Raw genomic sequence first — 15,688 nt, 5'->3', positions numbered from 1 at the left:
TATAAGCTATATAAATTCATAAGGGCGGGTGTGTATTTATATGTCATTAATGCATTTTCAGTTATGTCTTACCAATTATGTAGGCTACATCCTTTTCTTCAAGGTAATTTATTTTAGATCACCATCCATCTATCCACACACCCACAAAACCATCTCTCTAAAAGTAAAGTAAAACGTTTGTAATTTTAAATAAGTCCAAAATCACTGTATAGACATACAATCACAAATAAAAAAATATGATGTGGGTATGGGGCGATTGGATTATGTTCTCTGGCGTTTACTTCTATAAAAAAGGAACAAGAATAGATATTGTGTCATTAAAAAAGTTTCGTAATCGATGGTGGAAATCGAAATGTAAGTATCCACATTACCTATAGACAACATCACACCACCATATGGAATGCTGAGACAGATGAAACAGATGTATTCACCCTGGCAATAACTTTGGCCAATCACAGACTCGCGTTTTACTACGTCAATGATCTTTGACGAATCAGAACTCTTCTTGTTGCATAGACGCAACCTACCGGTGACAGGCCCTGTGCTGTAAAGTTCGGCTGACCCATCATCAGGACGGCAGGTATGAGACGGAGATGAAACTTGACTAACTTTGTGAAATATTGCCAGGAACTGAACTCACTTGGTCGTATCATATTTTAGATAAATTAACTGAATCCGTTTATTAAACATAGCTAGTGAATCTCTGTGTCTTTGCGTCATGTTAAATTGTGTCTGTAGCGGATTAGCTTCATTGTAGCACAGTAGTGATGATCATTGTAAAAAAGATGTCTCCGAAGTTAAAGTATTCCCTCTTGAAAGCCAGACCCGACTGTATCATTTAAGATAGCATAATGTGTTTACTTTTAATGGGGATCCTGTTTCTAATATACATATAATTTCTTTTAGATTGAAAAAACAAAGTCAGTATCGCTCTGTTGAAGGCTGCGCGTGCGTTTCCCCTGTTTTGTAGCAGGCTCATAAACCGCCCCATTCACCTCAACTCCAGTGCTAAAGTCGCATCATTTCTCAAGATGCCCCAAACAAACAAGTTCAAATGTGCTGCAGCTAGCAGCCCTGCTCAGTCTGCTGGTCCAGACCGGGGAGAACCACTCAGAGACCCCAACGAACCTCCAGGGGACAGTGGAGGAGATGACAACCCAGGGGACCCTCAAATTATCAAGTCCCCAAGTGACCCCAAACAATACAGGTAAAGTCCAGACGTACAGATTTAAACCTGATATCTATCAGTCAACACCTGTCTTATCCTTAAAATAACAAGTGTAACCTTTTAAAATATCATTTTACGATACAGTGTGTTGGCACTGGAGTATAGGGAGTCAACAGAAATATGAGATCACACAAGTAAAACACAAGCTCTGGTTCCTTCTCTGAGTGTGAAACACAACACTGCGTGCAAGTGCTGATGACTAAACCGGCTAACAGAATATTTTCCCTTTTCATCCAGATACATTGAGCTGAGTAACGGACTGAGGGCTCTTCTGATCTCTGATCGGAGTGGCTTAGATGGAAAAGCTGAAGATGATGATGAAGATTCAGAAGAGGAGGAGGAAGAGGCAGAGGGAGAGGAAGAGGAGGGAGACTCAGGGGAAGGAACGGACGAGGAATCTGTAGAGGAAGGGGACAGTCAGGATAGTGACTTTGAGGAGCTAGATGAGGACAATGACAGGATGAAGAAAAAAGGATCTGAAAAACAGGTTTGATTTTGTTGTCTCTGGATTCAAACTGTAATATTGACTGCTTTTATTCAAACTGTCATAACTCTACATTTAAAATGACTGAGCTTAGTTTGTAGTTTTACTTTTAATTTATTTAGACAAAGTAATCTAGAATTCTAAATATCAGTCATTTATCAGTTTATCGGCTATAAAATGAAAATCGGGCATTACAGTAAAATATCAGGTTTAGTGTGTTGAAATGATTTCAGTGCAATACGTTTTTTGTCCTCCTGAAATTAGTCTGCAGCGGCCCTTTGTATTGGCGTAGGGAGTTTCAGTGACCCTAATGACCTACCTGGCCTTGCACACTTCCTTGAACACAGTAAGTCACACCTGCAGCTGTTCTGCCATTACTGTATTCAGTAATGCTTTATTCTCAGTGATAATGTTTCACTTGACCGTATCTCTCTTCTTATGTGCCAGTGGTGTTCATGGGCAGTGAAAAGTACCCTTCTGAAAATGGCTTTGATGCATTCCTGAAAAAGCATGGTGGCAGTGATAATGCTTCAACTGATTGTGAGAGAACCATTTTCCAATTTGATGTGCAAAGGAAACGCTTCAAAGAAGCCCTTGACAGGTGAAGTAGCTCTAAAGATGTGATCTTATCACCTTATCCTGATGTCCTTTTCTTTTTTTTTGGAACAAGTGCACTTGTAATATTTCGCACAATCCCATTTTGTATTTTCCTAACCAAAAACATTCAAATAAAAATGTGATAACCTTTAAAATAATGCAATTATCTTTTTTCAGATGGGCTCAGTTTTTCATCTGCCCTCTTATGATTGAAGACGCCATTGATCGTGAGGTTGAGGCTGTGGACAGTGGTGAGTGAAGCTTTTATAGGTTAAAATAGTCTTGATAGCTAAACTAGGCAGCTTAACAGCCTTATGTTTTTTTGTTTGTTTGTTGTTGTTGTTTTTTTTTGGCCACAGAATACCAGCTTGCTAAGCCTTCAGACTCTCACCGGAAGGAAATGCTCTTTGGCAGCCTAGCAAAGCCCAACCATCCCATGAGCAAGTTCTGCTGGGGTAAGTCAAGCATACAAAGCTGTTTTAGCGTTGCTCTTTGATTTGTTCTAGAGTTTCAGTTGCTTTTGTTTTGGTGATCGTATTTAAGGAAATGCACAGACCCTGAAGACTGAACCTAAGGAAAATAATATCAATGTTTACAAGCGACTCCGTGAGTTCTGGAAGAGGTACTACTCTGCCCACTATATGACCTTAGCTGTGCAGTCTAAAGGTAGGTAATGTATACAGAACTTTACTTGGATATGGAATTTCTAATGGAAAATGATCCTAAAATTTCTTCTATTCTTATCCTTCACAGAGAATCTTGACACCCTTGAGGAATGGGTTAGAGAAATCTTCAGTCAAGTGCCCAACAAGTAAGCAAATGACTATTTTGAATTCTGAAAATGTGATGATATGAATGCGATTAACACGTTTTTCAATTGCTTCCAGTGGGCAGCCAAAGCCTGATTTTTCAGACCAGCTGAGCCCCTTTGAAACACTTGACTTCAACAAACTTTACCGAGGTATGTTAAAGAACTTGATACTCGAATGAGGTTTAACAAAGTCTGAAACTCCAATATTTTAACAGCCAATATTTGGTTTGTTCCAGTGGTGCCTGTTAGAAAAGTACATGCCCTCACCATCACATGGGCTCTACCCCCTCAAGAGAAGCATTACAGGTAAACCAGCCAAGGTGGTGCTCTGCATGGCCCTTTTCAGTGACATTATTTTCTAAAAGATATACAGTATACCAGTGTTGTTCAAATCACACTGAAATAAACAAGGGACTTATTTAGGTTAATTTAAGTCTGTATCTGTTTGCTTGAGAACATCTACAGCAGGGTTTCTCAAACTCGGTCCTGGAGGGCCACTGTCCTGCACAGTTTAGCTCCAACCCTGATCAAACACACCTGAGCAAGCTAATCAATGTCTTCAGGATCACTAGAAACTCACAGCTAGGTGTGTTTGATCAGGGTTGGAGCTAAACTGTGCAGGACAGTGGCCCTCCAGGACCGAGTTTGAGAAACCCTGATCTACAGTATATCCACATCTTTATGTCCTGCCCTATCTTCCTGTTTCAATAGCAAATATATAAAAACTGCTCTCATAAAGCTATTTCATTGGGTCTTTACGTATTGATTTTGTTGGTCTGTATTGGAATGCCAATATCGTTTCTCAAATAATGTGACGCTTAGCCAAAGCTCTTTATGTCGGTCCTCAGGGTAAAGCCTCTGCATTACATCGCTTGGCTGATTGGCCACGAGGGAACTGGAAGCATTCTGTCCATGCTTAGGAGGAAGTAAGGCCTTTCTCTGATGATTTGGTTTTTAATGAGTGGCAAGGTTTTTCTGCTTTCTTTGTAACCTGTACATGTAACATAGTGAAGTGCTGTGCATAACTTTTGAATTGGATCTCTCTATCTCTCTGATTAGGTGCTGGGCTCTGGCTTTGTTTGGTGGAAACAGTGAAACTGGTTTTGATCAGAACACCACCTACTCAATTTTTAGTATCTCCATCACTCTGACCGATGAGGGATTCCAGAACTTCTATGAGGTCTGCAAAGGGTCACCAGCCCAAATACTGCATTGTTTTACATTTCTACACTTAGTTCATGTCAAAAAATAAGCAGTTACAAGGATCCTTAAGATATAATATTCTTTTCACACTTAATGTCATTATAGGAATACTGGGGGAAAGCTGAGAAACTAACAGCTTTGCTAGATTATGTGTAAAATAGGATTACAAAGCCTTTGAGGCACAAATACACCCCTTTGCCATCCCAAATTATAACAGGCACGATTGCTGTGAAGTTAAGTCCCACTCAGAAGGAATGCATCCATGGTCATTTGCATATTTTTCTTTATTCAGGTTGCTCATCTGGTCTTCCAGTACTTGAAAATGCTTCAGACTCTTGGGCCCCAACAAAGGTAGGCCCTTTATGTGAAGTGTGCTACACAGGGTTTTATTGAAGTAGAATCTATGCACACACTACACTCAATAATGAAGCTTGAAAGACATTATGAAAATCTTTGTTTTTCTTTGGCAGAATATATGAAGAAATTCAAAAGATCGAGGCCAATGAATTCCACTATCAGGAGCAGGTGCGATTAAGCATTTTACACTATTGTTGTTAGCCAATGAACGCTTCTCAACAAAAATGTAGAAGTTTTGTATTCCTGGCTATTAGAACCATTTTAAAAGTAGATTGTTATGAGTATTTGTGTGCAGACTTAGTACATGCAATGTTACTTTTACAGACTGATCCTATTGAGTATGTGGAGGACATCTGTGAAAACATGCAGCTGTTCCCAAAAGAGGACTTTTTAACAGGAGACCAGCTAATGTTTGAGTTCAAACCGGAGGTAGTTGTCCTTCACAGGCAACATTGATTTTCATTTATAAGAGGTTTTGTAAAATATAGGTAAATATTTGTGCAAGCGAAAGAAAACAGGAAATCTTTTATAATTGTGCGCATTTTTTTCTCTTAGGTGATCTCTGCTGCACTGAAGCTCCTCACACCAGAGAAGGCCAACTTGCTTCTTTTGTCCCCCGAGCATGAAGGCCAGTGTCCACTCAGGGAAAAGTGGTTTGGGACACAGTACAGTGTGGAGGGTTTGTACTTCTTTTTAATTTCAATTCTCCGTTTTCAGTCCGTTTGATATGTGTCCATATTTGTTCAATCTGGAAGTGAAAGTCAGAATGCACAGTGTCGAATTGTTAGCATTGCAGATTAACCTATTGCAGTAAGCTTTTAATGAACCACAGCATTATATACAGTATACTTAATATACACTTGAACAAACAAGCGGAAGTAGGGCCAGTTTGAAGTGGAGAACATGCGCTAGCTTATCAAAATGAATCAGTGCAAACACTGCAGCTGTAGATGAAGATCTGATGCCAAAATTAGGAAGCCCCTTGGTTGTGTGGGAGTATTTTGGTTTTAAACATAACCACAGTAAAGGACAACCACAAGATTGTGGGTGGTTATTCAGAAGGGAAATACTTCTTATGTCCAAGCACAAACAAGCTGTGGCTGCCTGTAAGCATGGGTGTATCTAACTCTCTCCGTTCTCTCCATAATCTGTTTATCTTAATGTTCTAGATGTCATATTGCACACAAAAGTTGTTATTAGGGATGCACGGAAATGAAGATTCTGGGCCAAAACCGAAAATTCACGATGCACTTGGCTAAAAACCAATAATAAATTAATTAATCAAACGTATTTAATAATCAACACTCAAATACCTAAAACTGAGTTGTACAAACATTTAAATTGCACATAAGGTGGTTTTTAATACTGTTTCTACTCCAGATTGTTGGTCAAATATAACCATTTAAACAACAATAAACTGTAATAATAGTGCATATATTTAGCAAAATGATCTTTTTCAGTATTAAAGAGTGCCAAAACAACATTTATTGTTTGAATTTCTTAATAAAATCTATAGAATTTTAAAATTGAGAGAAATAGCTGTTTCAGCTGAAAAATTTCAGTAGCTGAAATTTCAGTGCATCCCTAGTTGTTATATAAGCCTGCCTGTGGTTAGATGTCCATTTGATTGATATTAATGCTGAATAATAGTTTTTACAGAATGTCATTTAAGTAAAATATTTACTATTTCTTACTTAAGTGCACTTTGAGGAATTCCTTTCCTTGCTCAGGTAGATGTGCTTGCTGAAGGTTAAATTTGCTTGAATATAATTGAAATGTATTGTTAGTTAATCGCATTATGCAAGAAGTAGCATTAAGCATTTTTCCTCTATATTGTGCAGCTCTGGAGACACAAACACTTGTCTGAACCATGTTTTTGTTGTCTTTTCACAGACATACAGCAGCACTGGAGAGAGCTCTGGGTTTCTGATTTCGATTTAAACCCGAGCCTTCACCTACCTGTTGAGAACAAGTTCATCGGTAGGTGTCTTTAGTTGACGTCTTATAATGTTGTTGTCAGGTACTGCATCTGTAGCCTGTTTCAAGACCGTTTGTTGTTTGTTCTCACCTCCAGCTACTGATTTCGCCCTCAAAACCTCTGACTGTCCCGACACTGAGTACCCTGTCAGAATAATGAACAATGAAAGAGGGTGTCTGTGGTACAAGAAGGACAACAAGTTCAAGATCCCCAAAGGTGTCATTGTGTTTGTCTCTACAGTCAATATATCATGTACCCGATGTCTAAAAGCAAAATAGATTGAATGGGGAGTTCAAAAAGTCTCTTGCCGAACCTCTGTGCTCACTTACCCAGCTCATACTTTCGTTTTCTTTCTCTTCCTCCAGCATACGTGCGTTTCCACCTCATATCGCCTGTGGTTCAGAAGTCTCCAAAAAAGTAAGATCATGTAAAAACGTACAGTCGTTCAAGCAGATCTTGTAAATGCTGTAGCCATGGAAACCCCATCTAGCCATTAGTGTCTGCTTAGCTCTTTGGAATGACTTCATCTCTAGTTACTATTCTTGCTCATCCATTTACCTTTTCATCTGACCTTCTCTTTTTGTTCTCTCCTCTCTCCTCCTCTTAGCCTGGTGCTTTTTGACCTGTTTGTGAACATCCTGGTGCATAACTTGGCAGAGCCGGCCTACGAGGCTGATGTGGCCCAGCTAGAATATAAATTGGTTGCAGGGGAGCATGGCCTGGTCATCAAGGTTAAGGGCTTCAACCACAAACTACCGGTAAGTAAAAAGTGCAAATCAGGTTCTATTCAGAAATTGGTTTTATTTTTTTTAATTTGTTTAAATTGCTGACATTTGTTGCAGTTGCTGTTCAACCTGATTGTGGATTATCTTGCTGATTTCTCTTCCGCTCCTGACGTATTCAGCATGTTTGCAGAGCAGCTGAAGAAAACCTACTTTAACATCCTCATCAAGCCTGAGAAGCTTGGAAAGTGTGTCTCTTTTACATTTGCCTTTACTGCAGTTACACTTTATTTGCCCCGTAGCCCCACCCACAAGTAGTGACATCGTACACCAACATTCTTAGCAATTTTTTGTTCATTTTTATAAGTTTCTTTTATTTAGAAAATGTAAATCTGGTGGGATAATGCAAGTCTTAAAATATTTTTTCCCACTGCGTCTTTACACTACCAATCTATGGTGTGTTTTCTGGCCGCTATGCATAAGTGTGGGGTTTATTAAAAAAAAAGGTTTATTATTTTCACCAAGGCTGCCTTTATGTGATCAAATATAGAGAAAAAAAAAACACATTAATATTGTGAAATATTAACACAATTTAAAAGAGAAGTTTTCTCTTTTAATATTAAATTTAAAATGTGATTTATTCCTGTGATGCAAAGCTGAATTTTCAGCAGCCATTAATCCAGTCTTTAGTGTCACATGATCACAAATCATTCTAATATGCTGATTTTCTGCTCAAGTAACAGTTCTTATTATTATCAAAACAGTTGTGCTGCTTAATATTTTTGTGGAAATTTATTTTTGTGTTGATGAATAGAAAGTTCAAAAGAACATGTATTTTAATTAGTAACATTATAAATGGTATTACTGTCATTTTTGTCCTGCATTCTTGCTAAATGCAGGATAAAATGCAGTATGTGGTGTCAAAACGACTCTAGAATAGGCAAATTGAATCATAATATAATTGGTAAATAACACCACGACCCCTGCAGTCCAGAACACTAGTGTGTATATATAGCCTTTGTAATATATTTAATGAAAGAAAGAAATGCATGGTCTTCCTCTCACAGCACTCTCTCTGTCTGTCCATATGTATCTCCTCAGAGACGTGAGGCTTCTGATTCTAGAGCACTCTCGCTGGTCAACCATTCAGAAGTACCAGGCTGTGCTGGATGGGCTAAATGTGGGTGAGCTCATGGAGTTTGTGAGCAGATTCAAGTCTGAGCTATATGCTGAAGGACTAGTGCAGGGAAACTTTACTAGCACTGTGAGTTTGCACACTTTTTATACACTCACACTGCTTGTGTTTGGTTTTTTTGAGGAACATCCCATGAATGAGCCTTTTTTTTCTTTCTCATTACCTGTAGGAAACCATGGGGTTTTTGCAGTATGTTACTGAGTAAGCACTTGTGTTTTTATTTCTACCAGTTGTTTTGTATAGCAGTACCACAATGTTTTAAAAAATAGAATCAAAAATAGTATTGCATTTATTTATTTTTCGCTTTCAGAAAATTGCAGTTCAAGAAGTTGTCAGTAGAGGTCCCTGTTCTCTTCAGAGTGGTAGAGCTCCCGCAGAAACATCATCTCTGCAAAGTCAAGTCTCTCAACAAGGGAGATGCGAACTCTGAGGTCACTGTCTATTACCAGGTAATACCAAGCTAAATCAACAGCAGCGCATTACATTTTGTATATTGTATTGCTATAATCTGTGATTATCCCTAATTTCTACTTCTGTCTTTTGGTAGTCTGGTCCTAAGAACCTTCGTGAGCACACTCTGATGGAGCTACTAGTGGTGAGTATGAAGTTTTGGGAGCTGACTTCATAACTGGTAACACTTTACAATAAGGTACATTAGTTAGCATGAACTAATAATGAACTGTTCTTATACAGCATTTATTAATCTTTGTTAATGTCAATTTCAACATATACTAATACTTTATTAAAATCTTGTTAACATTAGTTAATGCACTGTGAACTAACATTAACAAATACAGTAACAGATGTATTGCTCATGGTTATTTAATACATTAACTAATGTTAACAAATGAAACCTTATTGTAAAGTGTTACCGTAACTTTATATATGTATAAGAACAGCATCCCCTGCTTTTAAGCAATAAAGTCAGTCTCTCCGGCCAGTTTCAAAAGAAGTTCTCAGTTATTGCTCTTTAGGGTGCTGAGCACACACATCTGCATGGCCATAAGCTCAACTCATCCACTTTACTTTATACTGAAGACTGATTTGGACACTGTCCAGTTCTGTCTTTCTCAGCAGTTACTTTAAAACACTCTGACAGCTTGAGCTTGCTCTCGTTTTAAAGTGTCCGACCATGTATTTACTTTTGCCGATTAATCGCTGCTGATAACTTTTGGAACTATCAGCTAAAAATGTTAACCTTTTTTCATTGTGGGCAATCCCTGACATTAGCTTACACTTTATTTTAAGGTGACGTAGTTGCATTGTACTTACTCAAATAAGTACTAAGTAATATTAATTTACATGTACTTACTATAGAGTTATGGTTTGGTTTGGTTTAGGGTTAGATACTTGTAATTATGCATAATTTACTGTTACTACTGTAGTAAGTACATGTAGTAACGTGTAACTATACCAACTTAAAATAAAGTGTTACCTGGGATTATTGTTTGCATATTAAACTAAAGCCTCACTAAAAGGAATGTTGTTGTTTTTTTTCACATTGAATATAATGATATTAAAAACCATTGTCTAATTAACCAGAAATTCTTACCCCTCTGCACCTTATATCAGCAAACTCCAATATAAGGCGACTTCTATACTATTCTACTGTTTTGGCTGCAGACTAAAGCATGTTCGTACACAAGCGGCATTACATTAACATAATGTCTTATCATTGTGACTGCTGTGTTGTAGATGCACATGGAGGAGCCATGCTTTGACTTCCTCCGAACCAAAGAGACACTAGGGTAAGTCTGTGGTGAAGGGACAACATTAAGACATTATCTTACTCCAGTTGCTGGTTTTAATTAGTTGTACTCCATCTGTTTTCACAGATATCACGTCTACCCAACCTGTAGAAACACATCAGGTGTCCTTGGATTCTCAGTCACAGTGGAGACTCAGGCCACAAAGTTCAAGTGAGCTCTCACTGTGCTTTTTTAGTCGGAGTTCTCACTGCTGCATCAGAATGATCTGATTTATGTACTGCAGCTGCTGCCTCTTGACTTCAGAATCATAATTAACCTTTATCTCCACCTCTATCTCGACTAAATTGCAGTTACTTTACACTGATTGGCTCTCTTTAGTATTTCTGAAGTGAAATACACTCAATGTTATCAGTACATCCATGTATTTAATGATGCATAAAATTGTATTGCTTCATAAAAGTCTATATTGCAAAAGGTTGTTTATATATCAGGGTTACCACTGGAAACAGAATAATTATTCAAAAGTGTGAATTTCAAAAGAATCTTAAAAGGTTAGTTCTAAAGTATTTCTTTATCTAGAAATAATCTTGAGGTCCCTATCAAATGATTCAAAAAAATCTTTATCCAGGCTTTACAAACAACTGGAAAAGTTATGAGAAAAATCATCTTTTATTAAGCAAGGATCAATTAAATTAATCAAAACATTTTCATTCAAAATAAATGCTGTTCTTTCTTTGAACGTTATATTCTTCAAAGAATCCTGAAGAAAAGTTTCCTCAAAAATATTAAGCAGCACAACTGTTTTCAACATTGATAATAACAAGAAATGTTACTTAAGCACCAAATCATTATCTCAAGCCGAGTTCACACTGTACGATTCTGGCCACGATTTGTCCATCTGAGACTAATTTAGCAAATTCTAAAAGATACCTCTGATCCTTGGCTAAAGTCTTAAATCGTTAGTTTGACTTGTTAACCGACAGCCGATTAATGACCGTTGTGATCAAATTTTACCTCCGACGAATTTCTGGCGGTGTCAGAAGTCCTGCAGTGTGACTCTCCTACGACGACCGTCAAATTGTCTTCGTTTTTCAAGACAAGCCATGACCAAAATTAACATTAGAGATTTCTTTGTAGCCACCATTTCAATCCAAGTGTCATTGATTGATGAAAAACTCCGGACAAGTAATCTTGTGCGTGTCCGATTTTGACACGTCTTGACTGTCGTACAGTCTGACATTGACAACTTAGATCTTACAGTGTGACATGGTTTACAGCGGGGATCATGTTCATACAGCCTGACAAGGAACAATCGTAAAGGACTATTATAAATCGTACAGTGTGCACCCGGCTTTAGAATGATTTCTGAAGGATCATGTGACACTGAAGACTGGAGTAATGGCTGCTGTAAATTCTAATTATTAAATTAATAATTCATTAATTAATTCTAAAATAACTATTTAAAATGTATTAAAATAGTTCACAATATTACAACTTTTACTGTATTTTTGATCAAATAAATGCAGCCTTGGTGAGCGTAAGAGACTTCTTTGAAAAATATTTTTCACAAAATCCAAATGACTCCAAACTTTTGAATAGTAGTGTGGTCAGGAAGTGTGGGAACCCTATTATGTTAATAGTGCGTGTTGAGTTCAGTTTGCTAGAAGGGGCAAATATTTATGCTCATTGTAAATGATGTAATCTGTTCATTTGGGTGCATCAATGTGGTCTGCAACTGACAAAAACGTATTTTCTTCTCCACGCACTTCCTACGCTCCAGCACTGAGCTGGTGGAGACAAAGATTGAGGAGTTTCTGGTGAGCTTTGGAGAGAAGATGAACAGCTTGAGTGATGAGGCCTTTAAGACACAGGTGACTGCTCTCGTCAAGCTGAAGGGTTGCGAAGACACCCATCTCGGTGAGGAGGTGGACAGGAACTGGACAGAGGTGGTCACGCAGCAATACATCTTCGACAGACTCAGCCGAGAGGTGAGGAGCCCTGTTGCACATGAGCAAAGTCTGACAGCTCAGCAATGTGTTAATGATGAATTGTGGGAATATACTTGGACTTTTTATTTTTTTTACTTGTACAACAGATTGATGCACTGAAACTTATGACCAAGGCTGAACTGGTGAACTGGTTCATGGAACATCGGGGTCAAGGCAACAGGAAGCTCAGTGTGCATGTAAGTTTACCCACATACCGGGTATATATTCAGTGAATCTATGTACGCAACGTTTATACACCAGGCCCCAGGAGTTTCAGTTTTATTGTCTTTTCAGGTTGTTGGTTTTGGAGTAGAAGAAAACGACCCTCCTAGTAAGGAGCATCCGGCCACCGGAGAGGAGGAGGGCAGTAAGATGTCACTGTATGGGGAGGTTTCCAAACTCACCTTCCTTCCTGCTTCCACTTTACTGGCCTCAGCCACTACCATCACAGACATCCAGGCCTTTACTTCCAACCTCAATCTCTATCCTTACCACAAGATTCTCAAATAAACAAAAGCATGGACTCAATCTGCCAACTGGCAAGCAGGCACGCACCCCCTACCTCCATCTTCCATCCTCTCCTCCTGTCTTCTGTGTCATACTTGAGCAAAGATGAGCACGGAATGGAGGACTCCCCATGCACTCATATGATGCATTCATATAATGAGCCCTGCTGTTGAGATGACGTTGATGTGTATGTGTGAATGTGTGATTGTGTGTGCGGGCATGGATGTTGCTCAGTTTGGGGTTCCTGCTGACAGACGCAGATCACAAGGTCTCATTATATCCATCCCTGGCTGTAGTGGACCTTTAAAACATAAACATGACTCAGAATTGTGTGTATTTTATCAATAGGCCTGCAGTGTTAAGTTTGTACTAATACATTTATAATGTAATGCCACAGTGCTGAAAAGTATGAAATATATTTGAATGAGATGCAGAAAGGGAGATAGCTGGACTGCTTTTTATGTAGCCGGTTGATGACGCCTGATACTGAGGATGTGTAATGATGCTTCAGAGGTGGGCATTTGAGCATGCAAGACCAAAATGATGATGCTTCTCTTACTGCTATAGCATCATTCTGCATTTGGCACAACTTCAATCTGCAAACTGAGGGATGGCTAATATAACTGCTTGAATTCAGAGTGTGCAAATATATTTATTAAAAGCACCGTAAAACTACTAATGGCCTGTCTGCATTTTAATATTTCCATCTCCATTATGAATCACCATTCGAAAATAATGTAAACATGGAATCTGAATTTACTATATACTTTCTTAATACTGGATCCTGGTATTACTTTATGTGATTAATTGATTGTACCAAATGTAATCATTTTATCCGCCACAGAAACGAGTCGACTTTTCTTTTGGGCTGACGTCACAGAGCACACTCAAGGCAGGCTCACATTACACGACTTTTGGCTGTATTTTGCTGTCGCAAACAGATTTCCAAGGTCTGCAACAAAACTCCCGGATCTCGGCCAAAACGGTGCTCATTAAAGGAATAGTGCATTCAAAAATTAGAATTATCCCATAATTTACTCCACCTCAAGCCATCCTAGGTGTAACTCCTCAGCCAAACACAATCAAGAGTTATAATAAAAAAGATCCTGTTTCTTCCAAGCTTTATAATGGGAGTGAATGCTACCATAGATTTAAAGGCCCAAAAAAGCACATACATCATAAAAGTAATCCATATGGCTCCAGGGGGTTAATAAAGGGCTTCTGAAATTAAGCGATGTGTTTTTGTAAGGGCCAGAGGTCACCCTTTCCGCTTTAACTCGACTCTCTCATGAACGTGTATGGCTGTATAAAGTTTTAAATATGGATACTTTTCTTTAAAAAAAATCCCCGGGTGTATTTCTGCCCAATTTCCTTCTTTTTTTGGTCTCTTTTTTTTCTGCACATATGACTTGGACAGCGCAGCGAGCATGAGAGGCTCTCTAATATTTCACGAATTAATTTGAGAATTTTTTGCCAAAGATTCATGTAGTTTGTGTACCTTATCGGCGTTGTGTAACCAACTGCAGAACCGCTGAGCCATGCATCACAGCAGTCTGAGGACAGCAGCGCCAGGGCAGTAATCTCAGACCGGTGTTGGGGTGGAGCTTATAGCGTGGTTGGGTGGGGTTGGGCATTCGTTAAGGTAGAGCTTATAGTTATAGTGAAGGGTAAGGGTAGTGGTTGTGGCGGGATACACGATCCTATAACTACCGATCTGATGCTTCTGGCCTGCCGCTGCTGTCCTCAGACTGCTGTGACGTGTGGTTCTGCAGTTAGATATATCTCTTGTGTTGTGTAGTATGAGCGCTAAGACAATAAGACGACAGATGACAAGAAAACTTGTGTAGTGTGAGCACCATGGCGATTCATGTAGTCTCATAGTCCTCCTGTGACCTTGCTTTTACTTCCACTCCGCCAATCGCCTCACTTCCTTCTGGTGCGTAATTTAATATTTCCCACAGTTTTGTCCTGCATCAACTTGTTCTGAAATACCATCTGATTATCATCATGATTTTTAATGACGTCCCAATCGAAATGAAGGAAGTTGAAATGAAATCAGTAACATCATATAACAGCGTGTCGTTAAAGATACACATTTTCTGCAGTTTTTTAAAAATAAATTAAGGAATCGACCTAAACTTCTGCTAATTAAGTCCTGTTTTGTCTGATTTCAGAAGCAGAAGTCAAATGTGTTGCAAATATTGTTTCATGTTTACTATGTTGAAAATGTTCCATTTAGTATTCACCTTATTTTGCAAAGCGAATATGCGAGACATTCACCGATATAAGGAAATAATGAGAAGAAATTGTAAAAGTGCAGTATAATTGGTAAACCTATTACAATACATTAAAATAGTATAGTAAGAAACACCAGTTTGCAATATTACAACTGATTTGTAGGCAGCTGAAAATAACTGGAAGCAGATGACACCGGAATTTACAAATGGCAGCGCCCGCTCTTATACTTGAAAAATAAGGTGAATAGCAGGATATTGAAATAATGTGAGCTGTTGTAGAGGTCATATATGGATGTGATTTATAGGTGGTGTGTCATTTTTAAAAGCTTGCCTTCAACTCTCCAAATGTGACCTTAGATTCTGCTGAATTGTCACGGTGCCAACTCTTACCAGGCATCACATGGAGTTGGCATTGCGTCTCCTTGTCCAGGCAGGTGGCACATAGCAGCACAGCAAGAGAGTTGATCTCTTTGTGCTCCAGAATAGCTCTTCTCTGACCAGCCCGTCTCTCGTTGTTCTGATTCTGCTGTCCTAAAGCACTCTTTAGAGGTGCGCTACACTGGCTAGAATTTCATCAATCTGCTGAAACAGGCACAGTTAAAGAGGGATCACATTCTAAATATTTAGACTGTCTTGGATTAGACTGCCTGCCTTTTGTAGTTAGATGATTCG

General features: G+C 38.7%; 1 protein-coding gene across 2 annotated transcripts; it reads left to right on the top strand.

Moving 5' to 3' along the window:
• Positions 1-469: 469 nt before the first annotated feature.
• On the top strand, positions 470-13,454 carry nrd1a (nardilysin a (N-arginine dibasic convertase)). 2 transcript variants are annotated; one of them, XM_084411159.1, is made up of 31 exons: positions 470-580; positions 971-1,207; positions 1,466-1,715; positions 1,977-2,058; positions 2,160-2,313; positions 2,487-2,560; positions 2,669-2,764; positions 2,853-2,975; positions 3,063-3,120; positions 3,197-3,270; positions 3,357-3,426; positions 3,969-4,046; positions 4,180-4,300; positions 4,616-4,674; positions 4,794-4,848; positions 5,005-5,109; positions 5,236-5,359; positions 6,574-6,660; positions 6,755-6,874; positions 7,024-7,075; positions 7,266-7,416; positions 7,501-7,628; positions 8,482-8,644; positions 8,745-8,776; positions 8,886-9,024; positions 9,123-9,170; positions 10,271-10,323; positions 10,411-10,494; positions 12,065-12,272; positions 12,380-12,469; positions 12,567-13,454. In XM_084411159.1, the coding sequence occupies exons 2-31, from the start codon at positions 1,032-1,034 to the stop codon at positions 12,780-12,782; spliced, it is 3,270 nt and encodes a 1,089-aa protein (XP_084267285.1). In that variant the 5' UTR covers positions 470-580; positions 971-1,031; the 3' UTR covers positions 12,783-13,454. The 2 variants fall into 2 exon arrangements, with proteins under 2 accessions (XP_084267285.1, XP_084267286.1); XM_084411160.1 differs by having other exon boundaries at positions 517-580; positions 907-1,207.
• The last annotated feature ends 2,234 nt before the right edge of the window (positions 13,455-15,688 follow it).

Source organism: Rutilus rutilus, assembly GCF_951802725.1.
Source record: "Rutilus rutilus genome assembly, chromosome: 6".
Lineage (NCBI taxonomy): Eukaryota > Metazoa > Chordata > Actinopteri > Cypriniformes > Leuciscidae > Rutilus > Rutilus rutilus.
Note: the sequence above shows the minus strand (reverse complement) of the source record. Positions and strands in the feature narration are given on the sequence as shown.